We start from the raw sequence: 25188 nt of genomic DNA, 5'->3' as shown, positions 1-25188 counted from the left end.
GCTCCCTGTTCAAATATTGATGTTTCCATTGGGGGAGTTCCTGTTTCATGCTTGGTTGACACTGGTTCTATGGTGTCTACTATTACTGAAAGTTTTTTCCTTGCACAATTTGCGCTTTGGGGCCATGATCGTCTGCAGTCTTGCCACTGGTTACAGCTACGAGCTGCTAATGGATTAGCGATTCCATATCTCGGTTATTTGGAGCTGGATGTTGTTCTTTGTGGCAAGGTGATTCCCCGTTGTGGAATCCTTGTTGTTAAAGATCCTCCTGGTGCCGTGTCTCCAGTTCCCGGGATCCTAGGGATGAATGTGATTCGTCGCTGCTACCGTGAACTTTTTGGGACATTTGGTCCTTCTCTTTTTGAGTCTCCACCTGTATCACAGGCACCCGGTCCAGTGGTCATGGCTTTGGAGGAGTGTCATCAGTCAGCCACTCTGGCTCCACAGAGTACTGTTAGCACTGTGAGGGTTCGAGGTAAACATGCTGTACGTATACGTGGTGGGGTGATGCAGCTAGTTGCTAGTACCTGTCACGAACGGTTTTCAGGCCAGGTTGCCCTGCTTGAGCCCCCTGAGGCAGGTTTGCCTGCTGGCTTATTAATCTCTCCCTGCCTAGTACGGGTTGTTCGGGGGACAGCTTATGTCCCGGTTGTCAATGTTGGGACCACAGATTCTTCTTTATCCAAGGACTAGTATTGGTGTTTTGAGTGTTGCTGAGGTTGTCAGTCTTCCTGTAGGTGTGACGGAGGTGAGGTCCACGGCCGCTGTTTCCTCACAGGCAGCTGCTACTCCGGTACCAGATAGGTTTGACTCCCTGGACCTGTCTGCTTTGGGTGAGCAGGAACAGGCAGAAGTGAGGTCATTGTTGCAGAAGTATCAGGCTGTCTTTTCAGTTCATGATGGAGATTTGGGTTGCACTAATCTTATCTCGCATGGCATTCCATTGACTGATGATATTCCAGTCCGGCAGCGCCATCGTCGCATCCCTCCGTCAGATTATGAGGCAGTAAAGGCACATATTAACCAGCTTCTGGAGTCTCAGGTCATTAGGGAGAGCAGTAGCCCTTATGCTTCTCCAATTGTCTTGGTTAGGAAGAAGGATGGCAGTCTGCGCTTGTGTGTAGATTATCGCCTTCTTAACAGTAAGACTTGGAAGGATGCTTTCCTTCTGCCACGCATTGAGGAGTGTTTGGATGCACTTTCAGGGGCCCGTTGGTTTTCGACCATTGATCTGGCCAGTGGTTATAATCAGGTCCCTGTTGCTGAGCAGGACAAGGCTAAAACAGCTTTCTGTACTCCCTTTGGCTTATTTGAATTCAACCGTATGCCATTTGGGTTGTGTAATGCCCCCAGCACATTCCAGCGACTGATGCAAAGGATGTTTGGCAATCAGCAGGGCCAGTCCTTGCTGCTTTATCTTGATGACATCATTGTCTTTTCATCCTCTGTTCAGCAACATCTGCAGCGGCTGGAAGTGGTTCTTGGGCGGCTCCAGAAGGAAGGACTGAAAGCAAAACTTGAGAAGTGCAGGTTCTTTCAACAGGAGGTTGGATACCTGGGGCATGTTATTTCCAGTGAAGGTGTTTCCACTGACCCTGCGAAAATTGAAGCGGTTGCTAAGTGGCAGCATCCCCGTAATGTTGCAGAGCTGCGCTCCTTTTTAGGTTTTGCCAGCTATTATCGTCGGTTTGTTGAGGGATTTGCAAAGTTGGCAGGCCCTCTTCATCAGTTAACGGTAACAGTAGGAGCCTCAAAGTCCAAGAAAGGATCAGGCCAGGCTCTGGGTGCTTCATGGACACCCCAGTGTGAGAAGAGTTTTGAGGCATTGAAGTCCAGGTTGGTCTCAGCCCCTGTGCTGGCCTATGCAGACTTCTCACAGCCGTTCATTCTGGAGATTGATGCGAGCCACAGTGGCCTGGGTGCGGTCCTATCACAGGAGACTGACACTGGTGTCAGACCTATTGCTTATGCCAGTAGAGGCCTTAGGCCTACTGAGCGTAACATGTCAAACTACAGCTCCATGAAGCTTGAGTTCCTTGCCTTAAAATGGGCTATGACGGAGAAATTTCGAGAGTATCTTCTTGGACATAAGTGCACTGTCTACACTGACAATAACCCGCTGAGTTATATTCAGTCTGCCAAACTGGGAGCTACAGAGCACCGCTGGGCTGCACAACTTGCTGCTTTCGATTTTGATATTAAATATCGTTCTGGTCGCAGCAATAAAAACGCTGATGCACTGTCAAGGCAGTGTGTGTCTGGCTCCAATATTGTTGCACAATCTTTGCCAGGCACCTCTGTTCCAGCAAGCCTGCAGGAAGCATCACATTCTGATCCAACAGTGGCAGCTACTCAGGCTGTGGTTTCCGTCCCATTCTGTTGCAGATATCAGTGGTTTGCAGGAGGCTGATCCTCTCCTGCGTGAGGTTCTGGTGTTTTGGCGGCGGCGGGCCCTGCCTACTCGGGATGAGAGGCAGCGGCTGTCTACACCAGGTTTGGCACTATTGCGTCAATGGGACCGTCTCGTGGAGAAGGACGGGGTCCTGTTCCGCCAAGTATTTCGTTCAGATGGCGGAGAAGAGTTTCTCCAGCTAATCTTGCCTGCAGCCCTCAAGCAGGAGCTTTTACATCAGCTTCACCAGGAACATGGCCACCAGGGCATTGAGAGGACCACTGAACTGGTCAGGCGGCGTTGTTACTGGCCTGGAATGTCCTCTGACATTAAGAAGTGGGTCCAAGAGTGTGAGCGTTGCCAAGTGGCTAAGGACTCTGCACCGGTGCCACATAGTTTTATGGGCCATTTGCTTGCTTCTCAGCCAAATGAGATCTTGGCTGTCGACTTTACACTGCTTGAGCCTTCCAGAGGTGGTTTTGAGAATGTGTTGGTCATGACTGATGTGTTTAGTAAGTTTGCTGTAGCTGTCCCTACACGGGATCAGCGGGCCTCTACAGTGGCCCAGGTCTTGATCCATGAGTGGTTTTATAAGTTTGGTGTTCCAAGTCGTCTTCACTCTGACCAGGGAAAGAGTTTTGAGAATTCTTTGATCCAGCAGCTTTGCTGCTTGTATGATGTAGCAAAATCTCGTACTACCCCTTACCATCCTGCGGGAAACGGTCAATGCGAGCGGTTTAATCGCACGCTTCATAACCTGTTGCGCACCCTACCAGCTTCAAGGAAGCGAGATTGGGCCTCCTGTTTGCCGCAGGTGCTATTTTGTTATAACACCACACCACATCAAGCAACTGGGGAGTCTCCGTTTTATTTAATGTTTGAACAGGAACCTCGGCTTCCTGTGGACTTTCTCTTAGGTCGGGTCCAGGATCCAATACAAGGGGGAGTACAGGACTGGATGGTGGAGCATCAAGCCCGTCTTAAAGTTGCTGTGGAAGGTGCTCGTGAGAGGTTGTTGGCTGCTGCCAGCCGCCAGAAGGAGCGGCATGATCAGCGGGTCCGTGATGTCCCGTTGGTGGTGGGTCAGTTGGTCTATCTGCGGGACCATGGTGTTAGGGGCCGTCACAAGATCCATGACCTTTGGAGCTCTGTGGTGTATCAGGTTGTAAAGGCTCCTCCTCAGGACGGTGTGGTATACTCCGTTGCTCCAACAGATGATTTGTCCAAGGTGCGGAATGTGCACCGTAATATGTTGAAGGCTGTAGTTAGGCCAGAGGAATTAGTTCCTCTACAGGGTGTGTCTTCTCCCCCTCATCTGGCGGTGCTTGATAGTGACTCTTTTGAGGATAGCGAGGTGGACTTGTGTGTTGTCATCCCTGAAATAGATGTTCGACCTGTGGAGGCACCAGGCTTTCCTCATTCTGCAGACTCTCCTCTTAGAACCCCTCAACCAGAGATGAGGTCTGGTCAGGTATCATCCCCGGCACAGGGAGATCCTGTGTTATGCTCTTTTCAGTCCCCTACAGACCAGCCTAGTACTAGTCGGCAGGCATTACGCCGGACTATTCGTTCCACCGCCGGTCATCACTCTAATGTTCATCATCTCCCTCAGCCTGCTATTCGTCAGGACGGAGCAGTTCCTGGGCATCAAGGGCCTATGGCTAATGTCCAACTGGCTGTTTTTAGGCCGTGGTGTTGATGGGTCAACTGTTCATCGTTGGGTCAACGATGCAAAAGCAGGGGGTAGATGTGGCCGGATGGTTTCTCCCTCCTAGCCACTGTGTGGCACTGTGCTATTTCAATCATCGCTGTGACAGCGGGGTGGTATCCGGCGCCGCTGCATATATATACACAGGTGGGTGGTTTCACCTCAGCCTCATGCTTTCTCTTGAGCTCTCCTCGTGGTGGTAACTGCAGCCAAGCGGGCTGGATCTGGCGTGATCAATCGGGACGCACATCATATCATCGGTACAGGTAATGGGCTTTCCCCCTTCCCTTTTATGTGATGTGCAGCGCATTTAGTGACAGCCTGCTTTACTTTGTTTAGTGACGCTGGGAGACGGGTCGCTCCGTTCAGCGTGCCGTGGGTGCTTCTGTGACGACAGGGTAAGCTATGCGGTCCACATTATGTGATCTGATGTGTCAACTGGTCCCTGATTTTGTGTGGTTGCTGCAGTTTATTTGCTGCTGCTGTCGTTGGATCTCCTCCTCCTGCATTGCTTCTACGCTGCGCCACAGCTAACCGGGTATGTATCGCTCAATGAGGAAGTGATCAATGAAGTCCAGGTGATGTTATTTAATGACAATTCTGCTTAATTGTCTACCTTTACTAGGTTGCAGCTAGACGGGTGGTTCATTGGACGTCATCGTTCCCTGGACTGGCGGCTGTCTCGGCTGTTTCGGTTTTTTTCTTTCTTTTCGCCGGCTCTTGGTTGCGGCTCTTGTTCTCGGTCTGTTTGCCGGCTCTGTGATTGGTGCCGACAACTTGCTGTGTTTGACTGTGTTGGTGTTTATTTTCCATTAGGTTTACCGCCAACGTGTGCAGAGTTACTGCATTGTACTTTTTCTGTAAAAAACCTCAGGCTATGAGGATTATCACGCCTCATATGTCACCTGTGTTTTAAGTTGTGTGGAGTGAGTGAGTGTGCGTGTGTGTTTTTACTGTGTATATTGGTCTGGTCACCAGCACTGCTAAATCAGGAGTACTAATTATCTGTTTCTTTTGTGCAGGTTTGGTGAGCCTTGGCGGCAGTTTAATCCCTGGTGGTGGTTCACGGATCCCTTTTTCGTTGGTGTGTTGTCACAGGTGTGATTATTTGGACCCCCTTTTTCTTCTTTTTGGTTATTTGTTTGCCTGCCGCCATGGTAAGCCAGCCTGCTCCCTTTGTTTAAGTTTAGTACTCCTGATTCTCTCTTTTAAACTGGTGGCTTGCTTTTTATATTTAATGCCATAATTAATAAAGAAATTGTTGTATTTTTGGAAACACGTCTCAGCCCAAGTGATTATGAACCTGTGTGCCTTCAGTGTTTAAATGGTCCTTGGTTGATCATGTTGAATTGAATGTCCCGGGGGTGAAATTCCCCTGGGTGGCGTTGTCGCAATATTTATGTGAATCCTCGCCATTCTCCATTCCCCTTCCCTTAGAGCTCCCCCCACGCCACGCCACAAGTACAACAGATGCAATATTTGCTTTGAGGATGTTGATAGAGAAGTACAGAGAAGGTCAGAAGGAGCTGCATTGTGTCTTTGTAGATCTGGAGAAAGCTTATGACAGGGTGACCAGAGAGGAAATGTGGTTTTGTATGAGGAAGTCTGGAGTGGCAGAGAAGTATGTTAGAGTGGTGCAGGACATGTATGAGGACTGTAAGACAGTGGTGAGGTGTGCTGTAGGAGTAACAGGAGTTCAAGGTGGAGGTGGGACTACATCAGGGATCAGCTCTGAGCCCCTTCTTGTTTGCTATGGTGATGGACAGGATGACAGACGAGGTTAGACAGGAGTCTCCATGGACTATGATGTTTGCAGATGACATTGTGATCTGTAATGAGAGCAGGGAACAGGTGGAGGAAAAGCTAGAGGTGTGGAGGTTTGCCCTGTAAAGGAGGGGAATGAAGGTTAGCCGCAGCAAGACGGAGTATCTGTGTGTGAATGAGAGGGACCCAAGTGGAGGAGTGAGGTTACAGGGAGAAGAGATCAAGAAGGTGGAGGATTTTAAGTACTTGGGGTCAACAGTCCAGAGCAATGGAGAGTGTGGAAAAGAGGTGAAGAAGCGTGTATAGGCAGGCTAGAACGGCTGGAGAAAAGTGTCAGGTGTGATAGAAGAGTTTCAGCTAAAATGAAAGGAAAGGTTTACAAAACTGTGGTGAGACCAGCCATGTTGTTTGGTCTGGAGACAGTGTCCCTGAGGAAAAGACAGGAGGCAAAGCTGGAGGTAGCAGAACTGAAGATGCTGAGGTTCTCTTTGGGAGTGACCAGGATGGATAGGATCAGGAATGAGTACATCAGAGGGACAGCACATGTTAGAGGCTTTGGAGATAAAGTCAGAGAGGCCAGACTGAGATGGTTCGGACATGTCCAGAGGAGAGAGAGTGAATATATTGGTAGAAGGATGCTGAGTTTCCCACTGCCAGGCAGGAGGCCTAGAGGAAGACCAAAGAGGAGGTTTATCGATGTGGTTAAAGAGGGCATGAAGGTGGTTTGTGAGAGAAGAAGATGCAGCAGACAGGGTTAGATGGAGGCAATTGATTCGCTGTGGCGACCCCTGAAGGGAAAAGCCGAAGGGAAAAGAAGATAGTTATTTGCTTCTATGTTGATGCTGTATTTCATAAAACTTCTATTTCAAATCTCATATTGAACCCTTTAAACAGTTTTTTCTCCTTTTTTTTCTCCTTTTTTTTGCAGCTAATACTAGCCAAACCTTTACCAGCACTGCCACATCTATAAATGACTAGTTATTTCTTTTTCAACAGTAATCTTGGCAGTTTGTCTGTAGCATTTATCAAACTGCTGGTACACGCATGTGGCTTATATCTCAAGGCTGACTGTATGTTAATCCACCCTTCCAAGTGGTTTCCATCTGCTTAGATAGCAACTGAAAAACGCGGAATAAAAAGATGCTGTAGAAAGATTAATTGCACAATCCAGAAAGCCTCGGAAGATCTCATTAGCAGCCTACGCCATAGTAGGTGCCAGAGGCAAACAATAAGGATGATTATATTTTTGGAAAGGAGGAAAATCCATGCATCCATTCATCATAGTCATTTCTGCCTTTTGGTAAAGGCTCATACTTACAAATAACTGTCAGCTAGTAACAATGTAATTATTTTTTGCTGTTAATATCAAAAGAGCAACATGTCACAGTGGCTTGCTGGTTAGCATTTTTGCCTTGCAGTAAGAAGATCACCAGTTCATTTCCCCGCCTTCCCAGGATCTTTTTGCACACTTCAACGCTGTGTCATGTGGAGAGATGAGAGGCAGTCATTATCATACGCTGCCTTCCTCTTTAGATTTTCCATAAAGTCTAACTGAACAGGCAGCCCAATAACAGGGATTCAGAAAGGTCAAAACACAACTGAGATGGTGACTGAAGTGAACAAATGTCTCAGATGTGCCATTAGCATTGAGACAGCAGTTGTGTCTCCCTTCTGTTGGCCAGAATAGCGTAGATGACAAAAATTCATAGTCTGGTATTCATGCACATTTCAAAGGCACAAATTATGCAAGTATACCATTCAGCAACTGTTACTAAATCAAAAAAATATATGATAAGCCACTATTGGCACTGCTAAACCTGTTTAGCGCAGAGGTGGGCCATGTCCACATTATAATAGCATTAATAACCATTCACCTCCCAGAGCGCTGACAGCATATGGCATTTTGTATTCAATATGAATCACTCATTGGCAGAATGTTGTAAATCCATGATATTTACATGTATTTATGCAAGAGCAGAAGGTTTTATTTACAGCGGAGTTTGTAAACAGGCTCATGATGGTGTGCTAAAAGGATTTGTTCCATTAGCTGACAGATGGTGGTTGTTCAATCAGTCACTAAGACATTTAAAGCTCAGATAAGCAACAAAAACAGCAATAAATAACTAAACAGTGTTCTTTATTGTCAGATGATGACCATGTCTGAATCTCTGCTTGGAGTAGATTAGTAGCTCTTTAAATAACAAAAGTGGAAATTTCAGTTTGGCAAAAATAATCTCATTCTAACGTCATTTATTGGCCTTTTTTCTGGACCTTCACGTGAGTTTGGTCTCATGATTTTTATTTAACGCTGTCCTTCCAAAACTGCATTTACATAAAAATTAGTTGCTTGATGATACAGCCAACGGATTATTGACTGTGTGCTTCTGTTGTAAAATGCATCCCTTTGGCGTCACCTCCATCTGCGTCAGCCGGTGTCCATGACACCAGAGCTCCCATCACCAAAGCCCCTAACACCTAAAAAGTGCAGCACATTATGCACACACTTGCTTATAGACACATCTTAACAGCAGTGATTCAGTAATGTATGTATATTTAGAGCTGTAAAAAAAGTACTTGCCACCTACAGATATCGTTTTGCGGATTTGTCTTTTCACACAAATGGGGCTGGACAGCATCTTTACATCAGTAAATAAATTCATGATTTTATACCTGCATTCAGTGTTATCTTTGTCTTACTTTAAAATTAGTTTGATGATCTGAAACATTCAAGTGTAACAAATATGCAAAAATAGAAGACATCTGTAGGGGGGCAAATGCTTATCTTCTCATACAATATTATAAAGTTTAGAAAATTCAAATTGATTTATTTTTGCTTTCATACTTAACACACCAGAGAGTTTTAATGTCAGATTTTGACTTCCTGCCCAATCACAGTGACAGGATTCCGACTGAAATGTGCACATCTTTCCCTGTGATTTTACTTGTCTTGCAGCAATGTGGCAAATGTTTGAATTCTGTTCTTTTTCTGTCTTCTTTTCTACTTAATGTTTCCACCTATACATTTCCATGAAGCTAATTCCAACATCTTGTCTGTGCAATCTTGTTCTGCACATCAAAACTGCATTCTTATTTATCTTCAATCTCAGTGTTTTCCTTTATTTGCAAAGCAATGTTCCATTTTATGCCCATTACACTTTTAGAGTGTCCTTCTTACCTCACCTTTTCATGGAATAACCTGTGCTGCATCTCTTCCTGAGGTAGCAAAATGTAGCAGGCAGAGGAAGAGACGAGACTTGAAACACTGGAGAGAGGGGGGTGAGCGAGCAGGAGACAGTCTCTCCCTCTCTATTGTGTGTGTGTGTGTGTGTGTGTGTGTGTGTGTGTGTGTGTGAGAGTGAGAGAGTGAGAGAGTGAGAGAGAGAGAGAGAGATCTGTGCTATGGAAACAAGTGTCTAACTGCACATACAGAGCGAGAATGGGAGCAGAGAGCGTGTGGAGAGGCAGTGCAGAGGAACAGCTTTCAGCAGCTCAGACATCAGAGGATGCTGACAGACAGCATCTGATGCTTCACAGCTGCTGATGAGCAAGAGGAGACAGAAAATACAAGATTGTCACACTCCAGAAGACCGGCAGAGAGAGAAGATCGCATCTTCAGCCCACCTTCATCATCACTGTGATTGGAATGGGAGGAGAGGACCATTTCTGCAGCTACAGACAGACGGTAAGTTCTCAATGCATACACCCACAAAAATTAAAGTTAATCATCAGATGCAGTAAAGGGCAGCATAAACAGAGCTGTAATGTGTTTGTGAACAGATCCTGCTCTAAACTAAACATTTTCTTAATGACAGCATTTGAAGGGAATACACAGTGGTAATTCGTCGGAGGAATGTCATTTTTGCTGCACGCACCAGCCGAAAACTCAGATGTAAAATGAAGAAAGACTGGTACTAAAGGGTTTTCAAAAAATGTCTCAAGTTTGTCTGACCTTCATCTTCTATTTAGTCAATAGTCACACTGTCCTTTCATTACTGACAATTCACTACAGTCTATTGCGTCTTTGTAATTGCAGGTGTTTATGAATTAAAACAAATAGCCATTTCTGTCAGATATATGGATAAATATAATATATATATAAGATATACAGATTAATACACATTGAAATCAATCTTGCAAATGAAATTGTGAAAGAATATGTAACAGGCGTTTCCATGACAATGATATACACTGAAAAAAACACTGAAATGCAATGCACACCTCTGCACTATTGCTCTAACCTCACTAAAAATTGTGCTTAGGTTCCTAAATAATATAAGTCTATAATATGTTTTAAAAATACATGTATTGCAGTATATGTATCTCTACAGTGCATGGTGCATCATTCCATTAATTTTTTTGTAGAATATTGCAAATAAAAATGCTGATTAAAAGATTTTCTGATTTGAATTCCATACAGCGTAGATGTTCTCTCCCTCAAGAGCATCTGTTCACCCAGTTACATATTTCATATGTATGAGAAATGACCCTCCTGCTCATCAGGGTATGTGGATGCTTCTTTACTCATGCCCCACAGGTTACCTGCACTACTCGTCAAAAATCTGAACACACCTTCTGATTTAATCTTTTTTCTTTATTTTTATGACTATTTACATTGGACAATTTCTCTGAAGGCATCAAACAAAAAATGTGAAATAAGTCAAAACATTTTTTATATTTTAGATTCCTCAAGATAGACACTATGCTTTGATTCCTGCTTTGCACACTCTTGGCATTCTGTCAGTGAGCTTCTTGAGGTAGTCACCTGAAATGGTTTTCCAACAGTCTTGAAGGAGTTCCCAGAAATGCTGAGCACTTGTTGGCCCTTTTGCTTCACTCTGTGGTCCATCTCATCCCAAATCATCTCAACTGGGTGTAGGAAAGGTGACTGTGAGGCCAGGTTATCTGGTGCAGCACTCCATCACTCTCCTTCTTGGTCAAGAGTCCTTACACAACCTGGAGGTGTGTTTGGGGTCATTGTCCTGTTGAAAAATAAATGATTGTCCAAGGATGGGATGGCATGTCACTGCAGGATGCTGTGGTAGCCATGCTGGTTTAGTGTGGCTTTAAAGTTGAATGAATTGCCTTAAGCATCATTAGCAAAGACCCCCTGCCCCCACACCATCACACCTCCTTCTCCATGCTTCATTGTGGGAACCCCATATGTAAAGACCATTCGTTCACCTTTTCTGTGTCACACAAAGACTAGGCGGGTGGAACCAAATATCTCAAATTTGAATTCATCAGACCAAATCACAAATTTCCACTGGTCTAATGTCCATTCCTTGTGTTTCCTTGTCTTTCCTTAGTAATGGCTTCTTAGCAGCTATTTGACCATAAAGGCCTGATTTGCGTCTCCTCTGAACAGTTGATGTAGAGATGTGTCTGCTACAAGAACTCTGTGTGGCATTTATCTGGACTCTAATCTGAGGTGCTGTTAACTTGCTTTTTCTGAGGCTGGTGACTCGGATGAACTTATCCTCAACAGCAGAGGTGACTCTTGGTCTTCCTGTGCTTGGATGGCCCACATGTGAGCCAATTTCGTTGTAGCACTTGATGGTTTTTGTGACTGCAATTTGGGATACATTCAAAATTTTTGCAATTTTATGGACTGACTGACCTTCAGTTTTTAAAGTAATGATATACTGTCTTTTCTCTTTACTTAGATGATTGGTTCTTGCCATAATATTGATTCTAACATTCATAAAACAGGGCTGTCAACTGTGTAACAATCTGACTTCTGCACAACACAACTGAGGGTCCCAACTCCATTAAGAAGGCAAGAAATTCCACAAATTATCCTTGACAGGGCACACCTGTGAAGTGGAAACCATTTCAGGCGACTACCTCATGATGACTACCTCACTCTTGGCATTGTCTCGAGAAGACAATGCCAAGAGTGTGCAATGCAGTGATCAAAGCAAAGGGGGGGCTATTTTGAGGAATCTAAAATATAAAACATATTTTGACTTGTATCACACGTTTTTTGTTTACAACATAATTCCATATGCATTCATAGTTTTGATGCCTTCAGTAACTACATCAGGGTGCGATGTGACAATCTGTGCTACTTCCAAAATGTTCTGTATGTATGTGTGTCAGCATATATGCGCTTACTTGTTGTGGCCTGGGCGTCTGTCCACGGGCAGCCTCCCTGGATTACTGTTTCCCTTATCTGATTTCAAAAGTGGGTATTGTCCTTTTTTACTGCGTCTCCTGTGGCTGTGATCCCTATACCGACATATTGCTGTGGTGCAGCTAGTGCGCTTAGTCAGACCCTGTGCTGACTCTCAAGTCAGCTAACAGCGGGAAGAAAGTTCAGCTCAGTCAAGCAGGCATTCCTCAAAAGCATGACTGTGATTCTGAAAGGTGTATTGCTCGTGGATTAATGAGGAACCCTGTTCGGTGGAATCCCGGCGGAGTCCATCCTCATACTGGGCCCCTCTCTCCCCCAACTCCAGAGTCGGAGGAGGGCGAGAACATAGATGTGGACAATGTCTTCTCGTTGGAAGAATGCAACTTCTCCTACGGGTAGCAAATGGCAGGCACCACCTCTAAAGGTGAGGGAGCCTGCTGCTTTGATGAGTTGATTAGCAAGGCAAGCAGGACTCTGGGTGTCACTCTCCCTAAGAACCTTGGGGCGCCTTCCTCCCAATTTGAAGAGTATGGGGAGGCACCCACCACACCAGCGTGGGTGTCCTTTCTGCCTGATTTTAAGGACCTGATTTGCAAACAATTCAGTGCACCAGCAGTTGCACACAGATTTGTGTCAATCATGTCGAAGGTTGTCTAACATGCAAGACAGGTAGCAAATTGCCAGTGGGTCACTCCCCCCTGTGGATCCAGGTCTTGCGCCTCTTGTTTCCCCCTCTAGCTGTATTTAAGGTATGTCTATGGTTATGGATGGCCTGGTTATAAAGCTGCACAGGTCTATGGCTATGCAGACCCAATTGGCTAGTTCTGGAACTGTTCTCCTCGCACTACAGCAATTCCTGTCGAGGTTGAGAGATCAGCATATGACTGCAGCGTACATCAACAAACAGGGACGCCTAGGTTCCCCCATTCTTTGCAAGCTGCCAACCAAAATGTGGCAATGGGTTCATCCCCTCTTTTGCTCACTCAGAGCTGGACATTTGCTAGAACCATTTAACAGAGCAGCAGACATGAAGTGGAGAGGGGATCCATATCCGGGAGGGTGGCAACTTTATCCTCAGGTAGTCGATGAGATTTAGCGTCACTATAGCAGGGCAGTAGTCAACTTGTTCACTTTGAGAGAGTCCACACATTGTTGACTCTTCTTTTCCCTCAGGAGTGACAATCCATCTCTGGAATGGGATGCCCTGGTGCACCAGTGACCCCAGGATCTGCTCTATGCCTTTCCCCCTTTTACCCTTTTCCCACCCCTTCTTTAAAGGATCCAAGTGGATGGAGTAAGGCTGCTTTTGGTGACTCTCCATTGGCCCCAAATGCTGTGGTTCTTGGCGATTCCACCTCTCTTGGAGGGAACACCATAGGAGTTCCCATTTCGAAGGGACCTGTTGTCTCAGGCCGGCAGGACCCTGTTCCACCTCTTCCATGCAGGACTCAGATTGGTGGCCTGGTCCCTGAGAGGGACAGGCTCCTTGCCTTAGGCTTGTCAGAACCTGTGGTGAGGACAATGCAGGAAGCCGAGAGCCTATTCATACCGTTGGGAGGTTTTCACTGCCTAATGTGGAGCTCGCAAGGTGGTGATAGTATATACTGGTAGTGATGTGTACTTATTTGATTTTATTTATTTAACTTCAGTGTTTTGTTTCCTGCTGTCACATTGCATTATCCTAGCTCATTTGATGTGCCAGTTGTAAACACTCTTAATGCCCCCTTCCTTAGAAAAATAATATGGGTCGTCAGGTCACTTACACATGTGGACAAAATTGTTGGTACCCCTCAGTTAAAGAAGGAAAAACCCACAATTCTCACTGAAATCACTTGAAACTCACAAAAGTAACAATAAATAAAAATTTATTGAAAATTAAATAATCAAAATCAGCCATCACTTTTGAATTGTTGATTAACATAATTATTTAAAAAAACAAACTAGTGTAGAAGATGGAGCAGGAAAGACAGAGAGGGATGACAGATAATCTTGGACAATGTTGCATTCAAATTATGACTAATCTGCTGATCACCTGCTCTTTTCTCACAGATTGTGAGCATCACCAGAGCAATGATACTTTTACAAATGAAGATATTTAATAAAACTATATTAGTCAAGCACTTCAATTTAAAATATTGCTTGCCTCCTAAAACTGTTAAATTTTAAAGTCGTGATACAGTTGGCAATGTGACATACAAAATACCACAGATGCCTCCTAGCAACTGACCCACGTTGCGGTCTATATAAGTAAAACATTACATAAAGGGTACAGTTGGTGTTATTCAAGATTTTTCTCATCCCATTAATAGACTTCAAGCAACAACATGTTGGTCAGTCTCACAGTAGTTTCTGGCTTCCCTTCTGTGGTACTCCTACAAATCTTTAAAAACACCTCAAATATGCAGAGAGAGAGAGAGATCTAGTAATGTTTAAAAAAAATAATTACATCATTATTCAAACAGGAGTTAATGGCTGGGGATTTTTTGGAGGCACATTAATCCACATTTGTACTCTTGATAATCCCCAGCTATCTTTAAATTGGCTTGTAGGAAAAGGACTGTTTTCATCCTGAGTGCTTCTTCCCTAATGGAACAAAGCCTCAAAGACTTCAAGGCTTTATTTGTTCATCTAATGGATATCTTAGCATTTGTGATCCATTTTCTTTGCAATACTACCATAAAATGTGTTGTGTGTTGTGTGAGGACTACACAGAAATACTAACAGCAGCAGCCTTAGTTGTGTATGAATGTACCGTAAGGCACAGGAAAATGATCATTTTTCCCGTAGCCTGTCTCTCTGACATATTTATGAGATTAGAATCAAGCAGCATTAATTTAACACTGAAAAGATGACCGCCAGCCGTTATTAACGCTGGCACAAGGGAAGAAAAGGTGGATGTGGCCGGTTAGGCAACACACGGCGCGCTGTGCAAAAGCACAGATCACTTGTCTCCCTCACTTCTGATTGGCTGTGAAATTGGAGGGATTTTTTTTACGTTTTCAAAGAGTTTCATGACAGAAAAGCATAAAGATGATGAGCCAGAAGATATTGCTTGATTTAGCCGAAATTTTACTATGGACATTGGCTTATAAAAGAAAGAAACAACCCTGGGTCCATGCCATATTGCAAACTAGGAAAGAGCATGGAGAATACCACCATTTGATGCCAGATCTCATAAAAGATCCAGAAAAATTCCAGGCCTACTTTAGCTGAAAACAATGGTTGAAAACCGGAGCGGACCATAACATGCTGTAAGCTCATAGGTCAATGAGGGAAACCCTCGCTGATTGGTTGAAGCTCCAGGCGACAGCCACAAAAGTTGAACATTTTTCATACTTTCTTGTATCACGTCGCAAGCCAGTGGGTGCACATTTACGTGAACGCGCGCGGAATTTCACATGCATGAATGTCGCTGTCGCGTTGTAGGGAGAGGGTAAAGCGATGTTCGTCTCGTCGCACAACAGCCATAGAAAATGAATTGAGCGCGACTGTTGTCGCCTCCCGAGTGTTGAGCCCATTACTTAAATCGAGAGTAAACACATCAAATATTCACATAACTGCATAAAGCTCTACATCTGAGACAACATAGTGGGCTTTTCTCAGGCCAACATCATTTTGAAATGTTGAACGTAGTCAAGAAGAATGCTTAACAAGTTGCTGATGTCAAATATTTTTGCAATCACTCTTATATTTTGATGGATACTTCTTACATTTTATGAACTAACAATTTGGCCAAGCCTGCCATTTTTTCCAGTTAGAACTGGGAAAGTGGAATAAAATATGTCATAAATGTTCCGCTGGCAAGAACCTGTCTCTGTTTGTCAGCAATCATTCTCCTCTTGTATTAGCATATTCTTTTGTGCACCACAGACAAAATGAGAACTTCTACAATCTGTAAACCATGTGAAGTGAGCTGCTTAAAACAGCAATAAGCTGGATGGTCACTTAGCAGACAAACACAGCAATTGTTTTCTCCATAAATTCCTGATAATCGTTATGCATCAGTGAAAAATGTCCTCAGTGCTCTCTCTACAATCGAAAATTGCATAACTGCAAATGTTTTCTTCTGTCTAAAATGTCATTGTTGGGACACACTCGATTAGAAGAATAGCAGTTTTCATCAGTTTTAAATCCATATTGATTTAATTTTGAAATATTCTGCAACCAAATAGAGGAGGGTGTAAGCTTAGATGATGGAATGGTGAAGAAGACTATGAGCTTTAATCCTCCTGATGGAGATAGCATGCATTTAGACATTTAAACATCTAGATTGAAGACTCTGAAAAGTCAGATCATTGCATTTCTTTAAAAAGGTATACTGCCGCAAACCATGACCACTGAAATAAAGCCTGATAAAGCTACAAGTTAGGGCTAGGAAACAGGAACAGCAGGAAACAGAGACATCCGCCTAGCCCTATCTGTGCACAATGACACATTAGAAACACACTAGGAGGAATTCAGCCACTTAAAGAAGAGATAGATATCCAGGGGCATTTACCGCACCTCCACTGTTCCTCTCAGTTAGTACTCACGGTCTATTTGTAATTAGTATTGGTGTAGACAGTCCATATATGATTATGACAGAGTAGAATTTTGAACTTGTGAAATGATACATATAGAAATTACAACAGCAAGAAAGCCAGCTTTTAGACTTGATCAGCAAGATAAGCAGATGGCAACAGACATGTATAGACCATCAGCGCTTTAGATCGTTCTGCTTCACATTCAAAAGGAAGGCATAGACCACATGGTGTGTTTTGTAACTTGTGGATGGTATGTAATTTGTATATAGAGTATTACTGCAAAGCTCCAGATAATTAAAAAGAATATCTTCAGGGATATTAATTCTTGGTACATGCACTGGTCTACCAGAAATACTAATACAGTGTCAGATCTTCTTATGATTCACTTGTATTTTGATGTTGTGCATGGTGTCTGTCAGAGGCAAACTAAATGACATTTTTTTTATTTTCTCACATCTTTCATAATATAGGGCACAGAAAATGGGAGCATAATGTATCCTGAGGAGAACCTTCTGCATGAACATTATGGTTTTGCTGCACTCTGCAACGACTGTGAGACTCTATCAACCTGACAACACGAGCCCAGGAGCCAGTTACCACCATCTATAAGTGAAAACTCAACATAATTTGATCTGCCAGGACTGACGGAGTATTTTGAATGTTCTTTGTTTCCAAATTGACCTGCCTTGCTTTTGATCATATCAACTGTAAGTACCATAGTCTACAACAAATGGACGCAAGGAAGTATGCCTATGCATGCATGAAAACAGAATTTCTGTTGCTAAATGCAAAAGAATGACCAAGGTTGTCTGGACTTCACAATAAGAAAAATTGCTGACAAGCAAAAACACAAGAGATGCAGGAAAATCACAGAGATCTGGACTGTGAGAGGAGGGAACAATAGATATTTTCTACTTTTTTGGATGATGGTATTTACGAACACAAATAAGAACACATATATATATATCTACATGTATACAAAACATGTGGTCTTTCGTGGATAAATGAATGGTAAAATGTATACCACTGCAGCACTCCCTGTGAGAATATCACTATCAGATTTTTTTGTCATGATGTCATAGTTAGCATTCAAAGAAATAAAGCACACATGAAGTCATTCAGGAATGTTGGCGCACGTGAACATTTTTAGCAAACTCACGGTCATTTTGTATTCCCAGTGTGTTTTCATAAATGTAGTCACCTGAAACAGTTGGGCTCATGGAAAATGGTCATTAAAGGTTGCTAAACAGATTTCTTCAAAATAACAAGGACACTGCATTGTTAGTTAAAAAAAAATCCTTTTCCATATCGCACAACTTAGTATTGATCAAAGTTTTGTTGTTTGGCTCTCTATCGTTCTGTTTGCACCACTGAACCTTAAAGTTGGTGTCAAATACTCACCAAAAGAGACAATGGATTTTAATGGGAGCCAGGACTATGGATCCTATCCAATAGGGCTACCCTATAACACAAGCATGGACTATGAGGAAGACTACTACCAAGAGCCTGATGCCAGTAAAATCATCATCCCGTCCATATATGCTCTGGTCTGCTGTGTAGGTCTTACTGGCAATGCCATGGTCATCTATGTTATTCTGAAATATGCCAAAATGAAAACAGCCACAAACATTTACATCCTCAACTTAGCTATTGCCGATGAGTTGTTCATGTTGAGTGTCCCTTTTCTAGCCACTTCAGCAGCTGTTCGCCATTGGCCCTTTGGATCACTGATGTGTAGACTGGTGCTAAGCGTGGATGGTATCAATATGTTTACGTCTATCTTCTGCTTAACTGTGCTGAGTATTGACCGTTACGTAGCAGTGGTCCACCCAATCAAGGCTGCCCGCTACCGCAGACCCACTGTGGCCAAAGTAGTCAATGTGTGTGTCTGGGGGCTTTCGCTCATCGTCATCTTGCCCATCATTATCTTTGCAGACACCGTCCCTGCGCAGGACGGTGGGATGGACTGCAACTTCTTGTGGCCTGAAGCGGTGTGGTCAGAAGCATTTGTGGTCTACACCTTTCTGCTGGGGTTCCTACTGCCAGTTGGAGCCATCTGCTTATGCTACTGTCTTATGGTGGCCAGAATGCGAGCAGTGGGGCTAAAAGCTGGGTGGCTTCAACGAAGGCGCTCCGAGAAGAAGATCACCCGTATGGTGCTGCTGGTCGTGGCAGTATTTGTTGTTTGTTGGATGCCTTTCTACATTGTCCAGCTGGTCAGTGTTTTCCACCGGCCCCCAGATCCCATGGTCACTCAGCTTTTCGTCATCCTAAGCTATGCCAACAGTGGTGCCAATCCTATTCTGTACGGCTTTGTGTCAGACAATTTCCGACGTTCATTCCAGCGAATTGTGTGTTTTCGGTGGCTGGAGTCTGGACTGGATGCAGAGCAGGTGGATTACTGTGCTGTAGCTTTGAAGAGACAAGCAACATGTAATCCTCTGGATTTTCCAAAAGACTGTATGGCTTCTGATATGGTGTTCCGCAATGGGACATATACCTCCCGCACAACCACAGTGTAACATTCAATCAGAAACTGGAATATAAAGGAGAAACTGCCATCCTAAAGAACAATTTCACAGCCTTGGAGTTGCACAGAGTAAGCTAATAATGAACCTATTTATTTTTAATTGACACACGTGATAAAAAAAAAAACTCAGCTATGAGATCTTGATTAGATTATCATTCCATGTGATATGCCCTGGAGTACACAAGTGTGCCATCAATAGACTGACATAAGAATGTGTAAACCCTTGATATCAGATGTCATAAAAGATTTTGGACCTTAAAATCCCAGGCCACACAGCAGATGAACCCTGAGGAAAACTAATGGTTTAGTAACAAATGGAGATTTGCAGCAGTTCGTCCTGTTTGCTGCCATATTTGAAGAAAAATGATATATGTATATAGCTTGTAAGGACCTCACCAGGCTTCAAAACCTAGTGTGAATTCAAACAAAAAATGAGAAATGTAATTGTATTAACATTTTGATTTTGAAACACACTGAGGAATCAGTGAGATAATCACAAATGTGGGATGCCGTGTTCATTTATTACTTGATATTCTACAAAATAGTGTCCAGGGGCAACCCCATAATCCATATTTTCTACAGTTCACAGATGTGTTTCAAGAGTTTAAATTTAGATTGAGATATTATTACTACTTTAAGTTGCAGTTCTTGTTAAGTACTTCTGTTTCCAATTTTTGTCTCTCATTGTGTTATTGTGAAACCCCAAGATAATTTAGATCTGTTTCCAAACACATTTCTGTGTTGAATTTAAAAAGTAGGGAAATGTAGCCTTCAAATTTCAGCATTATTTATCATACATGTCCTTGCAAACCGAGATGATTGCCAATGTTCATAACTGTAACTGTGGTTTAGATCAGACCAACCAAAAGCTTCAATTTCTGTTGCACAGAAGATTTTTATTGTATGCCTCCAACACATTACATAAATGATTGTAGTATATTTAAATGTTTAAACTTAAACCTAATTGATCTAATTTATTTTATATACAGTTATTCTGCAGATTTGTACAAACTATACATAAATTTAAGTTAAAATTTCATAGTTTGTTGATATGCTACTTTTGCATTTCAGGAATTAAAAAAAACTGTTATGTGGGGTCTTAAACAATGTATATTGACCCTGGATATCATATAGACAATAGAAAGAATACTATATTAATGTTTGTCATTTTCTTAAGACTTTGAAATGATGTTTAATTGTTTTTGTGTCAGTTTTGTATTTGTTGTATCTGTGGTTGTTCATTATATGTTGGTGGGTCTCTTAGAATTGGACGTTTTGCATTATGAGACAGAGTTGTTCTGCTTTAGGTGTTCAACATGACAGAAATGGTTAAAAAAAATGTGTATGATGAGTTCATGTTTCCAAATTACAAATGTTCACAAGTTATTTTTTTTACTTGTTTTGTCACTTTGTTAGTTGCATTCTGTTGTAAAGTTTCATTAGAAAAAAACACCCTATTGAGCTTGGAGTGCCTTTACCAGTGTCAAAGATAAACAGCATATATGTAGGTGCATTTCATATTCTAAAGTAATTTATTGTGGAAAAATTACACAAGAGGGTATAAGTATAGTGTCAGTGTCAAAAGAGAAAAAAAATACAAAAACAACTGGAATTGATATTATTCTAAGAATACGTATTTGATATAGTATTTGTGTACAATACTCGTCTAAAGTTTGGACACATCTTCTCATTCAATGGCTTTTATTTAATTATTTTCTATATTTTACATTAATACTGAAGACATCAAAACTATAAAAGAATACATATGGAATTGTGTTGTAAACAAAAAGAATGATAATCTTCAGTATTAATCTACAATGTAGAAAATAATATGACTCAATAAAAAGTATTGAATGAGAAGGTGTATCCAAACGTTTGACTGGTAGGGCATGAAATTAGTTTAAAAAAAAAAAGAATGGTATTGTATGAATATGTCGATCTCTCCTAGGTAAATTAAAGACTTTTCATTGCCATGAAAGTTGAAATGTCATCTCTACAGTGCACAGCAAAGAGATAACTCACTTTGCCATAAACCATTCAGCAGAAAAGACAAGGAATCTGCTGGCTCTATGACAGTCACTAGTAGCACAGGCTTTCTACTGGCATATGGCAGGCTTCTAATGATGTTAAGCAGCTATGCAAGTAAAGAACTGTCTGTACTTTGGGCTTATTTTGATTGAAGCTCTTATGGACTAACTAGTCTCTTAGATTCTGGTTTCTTTTTAAAATTAATGAGATTTAAGAAGCTCCAAGTTCAGAATCAACGATAAATACTAAACCAGTGTTTTGCTAAATTAGGCTGTTGAAGTACAACCAGTACAACCAGTGAACAGTATGCCTTAATTTTGTTCTCCAAAGCTTTGATGGAGCCCACTACACATACCATAAGAACAATTTAACTGGTTAATTTACCACATTAGTTGTACCAATTTGCCTAGTTATTCATAGTCTTCAAACCAACACTCAATCTGAAGTTGAAACTTCGTTCCAGCATGTGACCTATAAGAGAGCACATACTTAATTTCGCAATCATCTATATCTACTACTTTAGGGGTTTGATAAGTGGGGAAGATTGTGAATAAAGTCTGAAGGACTGAGGCTGAATACTGCACATCACATCAATGACATTACAAAGTCACACCAGCACCAATCAATTACCTCTGGAAGTGTCATCATCATCTGGAGAGTGAAGGCTTACATTTCCTCTAGCTGAAGCAACAGCTGTCATTCAACAGGACCATCTTCTGACCATGTCTCCTCTCAATTACATACAGTCAAACCACACTGATCAAATTGCACCTTGACTACAGTTACATTGCCCGCTTTTTGCCCACACATTTTGATTGCAGAGGCATGTGGATTATGTTTTATAAAACAAATTTTCATTAAATTATGTAAAGCTGAATTACATTTTCTTTACATTACTGGGTTGCAGTCTTATACACCTCTATGCTGTCAACCTCCCACTATCCTATAGAGACAGTGTGTGACCCCCGACCACCCAGATTCTGTAAGTTGTTCATAACAGCCTCATTCAAATTAATACAACTTCATCAAAACCAAAAAAGAGGACAATTAAATGTGGATAATTAAATATGAGATCTCTGTCATCTAAAGCTCTTTTAGTTAATGATCTGATAACAGACCATCATATTGACTTAATGTGTCTGACTGAAACCTGGCTGCAGCATGAAGAATATGTCAGTCTAAATAAATCAATACATGGTTGAGAATGATGACATGGATATGATATGCTCTGTTAAAACAGGTAAACACAGAGAGAAGTGGATAATGTACAGTAATATATACACTACCGTTTAAAAGTTTGGGGTCACTTAGCAATGCCCTTATTTTTGAAAGAAAAGCATTTTTTTCAATGAAGATAACATTAAATTAATGAGAATTACAGTCTAGTCATTGTTAATGTGGTAAATGACTATTCTAGCTGGAAACAACTGATTTTTAATGGAATATCTCCATAGAGGTACAGAGGAACATTTCCAGCAACCATCACTCCTGTGTTCTAATGCTACATTGTGTTAGCTAATGGTGTTGAAAGGCTAACTAATGATTAGAAAATCCTTGTGCAATTATGCTTGCACATGAATAAAAGTGTGAGTTTTCATGGAAAACATGAAATTGTCTGGGTGACCCCAAACTTTTGAACGGTCGTGTGGCTTTGGATTTTCCCAGTTTAAAAAAAAGGTAGTTGTGGATATGGTTAGTTAAAGGGGTCTTTCTAGTGTGTATTGCTATTTAAAGTGCTAATGGCTGTGAGAAAAAACTGTCTCTTAGCCTGGTGATCCTGTACCTGGCTACTCTGTTCTGTCTGCCAGACAGCAGCAGCTCTGCCATATGTGAGAATGCTCTCAATGGCTGCACAGTAGAAGGCTGCCAGCAACCTCCTCTCAATGTGTTTTTTTTCCTGAGAAGTCTCAGGAAGTGTAGTCTCTGACGAGCCTTTTAACGATTGCAGTGGTATTAGTTCTCCAGGAGAGGTCATCAGATATTTGAATGCCAAGGAATTTGAAAGTGGGCACTCTTCCCGCACATTCCCCATTTCTGTGGATAGGGGACAGTTTGGTGTTCCATTTCTTTTGAAAGTCCAGCATCAGCTCTTTCGTCTTAGTGGTGTACAGTGTGAGTGTACAGTGTGAGGTTGTTCAGTGTGCACCACTCTGACAGTCGACAGATGTCGTCCCTATATGCTGTCTCACTCTCCTCTGTGAAGAGGCCAACCACTGTTGTGTCATCTGCAAATTTTATGATAGAGTTGGAGGAGTGAGCCGGTATGCAGTCAAAGCTATAGAGGGAGTAGAACACTGGACTTAACACACATCTCTGCGGTATGCTAGTTTTGAATATTACTGTGGAGGAGAGGTGAGGTCCATGTCTGACTGTCTGAGGATGTTTTGTTAAAAACAGTAACAGCTGGATGGGGAGAGGAAAAGGTGAAGCAGTTTGTTGATCAGTATATCTGGGATGACTGTGTTAAACGCAGAACTATAGTCAATAAATAGCATCCTAGCATAACTCCCTGCTGTTCATGGTGACACAGTGCATTGTGCATGGTGATGGTGATGGTGATGGCCTCTGTTGTGGACCTGTTGGAGCGTTATGCAAATTGATGTGGATCAAGATGGGTGGGCAGACTAGCTTTCATGTTTGTAGCACTCTCAAAACATTTTAATATAACTGTAGTTGCTGAGTTAGTCTGAACCTGACTGTTTGATTTTATTTTATTTTGATTTATTTATTTGCACCATAAATTAAAAACAGTTACATTGGCATTGAAAAAAAAATGCAAGAAAGTGCTGGAGAGGTGAAAAAAAACCCAAAGTGGGCTTATCCAAGATACTTCCCCATTATTAATTAATAATACAAATATAAGGAAGAAAAAGAAATAAAATTTAATAAAATGAAATAAACTCAAATAACTTAACAACAATCAAAAAAAAGCAACTGAATTAATTATGAAAGGAAATAGAAAGAAGCTTTGGGATCTTGATGTATTAAATATGACTTAAGTCTTAATTTAAAAATGGTCAGAGATGTAGATGTTTTTGTTAAATGATAATATGAATTCCAAATTAATGAACCTCTGTAAGTAAAAGAAAACTGACATTGTGAAGTACGGCAAAAGGGAGTATGAAGTTTAATGGCATATCTTGTATTGTGCAAATGAATCTGAGAGTTGATTGTTAAAAAATACATAAAAGATTCTGGGAGCAAATATGATAAATGAATATATTTCTAAATAAATATACAAGATTGAAGGGTATTAACATAAACAAACTGTTTGTGATTCGAAACATAACTGGCAAGCCACCTATATGATAAATCGTGAAATCCATATCGATGAAGTTTAGAAAGCAAAATAGTAAGGTCAACAGAATCGAAAGCTTTGGATAAATCTAGGAAGATACCTAATGCATATTCATTGTTATTTATAGCTGAATACATTTTTTCTACAAGTTGTAAACCTGACTGTTTAGGGATGGAATGATCGTGGTTGCCTTTAAACAAGAAGGGATAGTGGCCAGTGAGAAGAAGGTGTTAAATAGTCTCGTGAAAATCCCAGTGAGCTGATCAGCTGGGTACCCCATCAGGGCCTGCAGCTTTTTGGGATTCACTACCCTCAGCATGTTTCACCTCATGTTCCCAGGGCTTAAAGTGAGAAAAAATCCCGAGCCTGAACGTCTAAGTTCCAATTTATAGTGTCAATAAACGTATTCAAATGTGTTTTAAAACTCACTAAAACACAATATATATGAGATTCTATTAATTCAGAGCAAATATGAGGTCATCTGGTGGTAATAATGCCCATTATGATCCCACTATTTTATTGTTGCTCAAATGTAAAACCTTACTTGGCCAAAACTCAAGGCATTTTAGAAAGTGCCCCAAGTCTGATTTTTTTTGTGTTGATGTTTCAATACCACATCACTATAATTGCAAAGATTTATTTTAGTGTAAAGGGGAAAAAATCATGAAAATCAAGTACATGTATTATTAATAACTTTTAATATTTTTTTTTATCTCTTCAGTAGATTTAACAAGAACTCAAAACAACACCAACCACAACAAAACTGCTACAAAACTAACTCAATTTAAATGTTTCTATTTTTTATCTATATT

General features: G+C 41.7%; 1 protein-coding gene across 1 annotated transcript; it reads left to right on the top strand.

The window, feature by feature from the left end:
* The first annotated feature begins 8942 nt into the window (after window positions 1-8942).
* Window positions 8943-21028, top strand: sstr1b (somatostatin receptor 1b). The gene is made up of 2 exons (XM_022210025.2): window positions 8943-9546; window positions 16991-21028. The coding sequence occupies exon 2, from the start codon at window positions 17933-17935 to the stop codon at window positions 19040-19042; it is 1110 nt and encodes a 369-aa protein (XP_022065717.1). The 5' UTR covers window positions 8943-9546; window positions 16991-17932; the 3' UTR covers window positions 19043-21028.
* Window positions 21029-25188: the final 4160 nt, after the last annotated feature.

This window comes from Acanthochromis polyacanthus, chromosome 23 (genome assembly GCF_021347895.1).
Source record: "Acanthochromis polyacanthus isolate Apoly-LR-REF ecotype Palm Island chromosome 23, KAUST_Apoly_ChrSc, whole genome shotgun sequence".
Taxonomy (NCBI): domain Eukaryota; kingdom Metazoa; phylum Chordata; class Actinopteri; family Pomacentridae; genus Acanthochromis; species Acanthochromis polyacanthus.
This window is presented reverse-complemented; position numbering and strand designations above follow the sequence as displayed.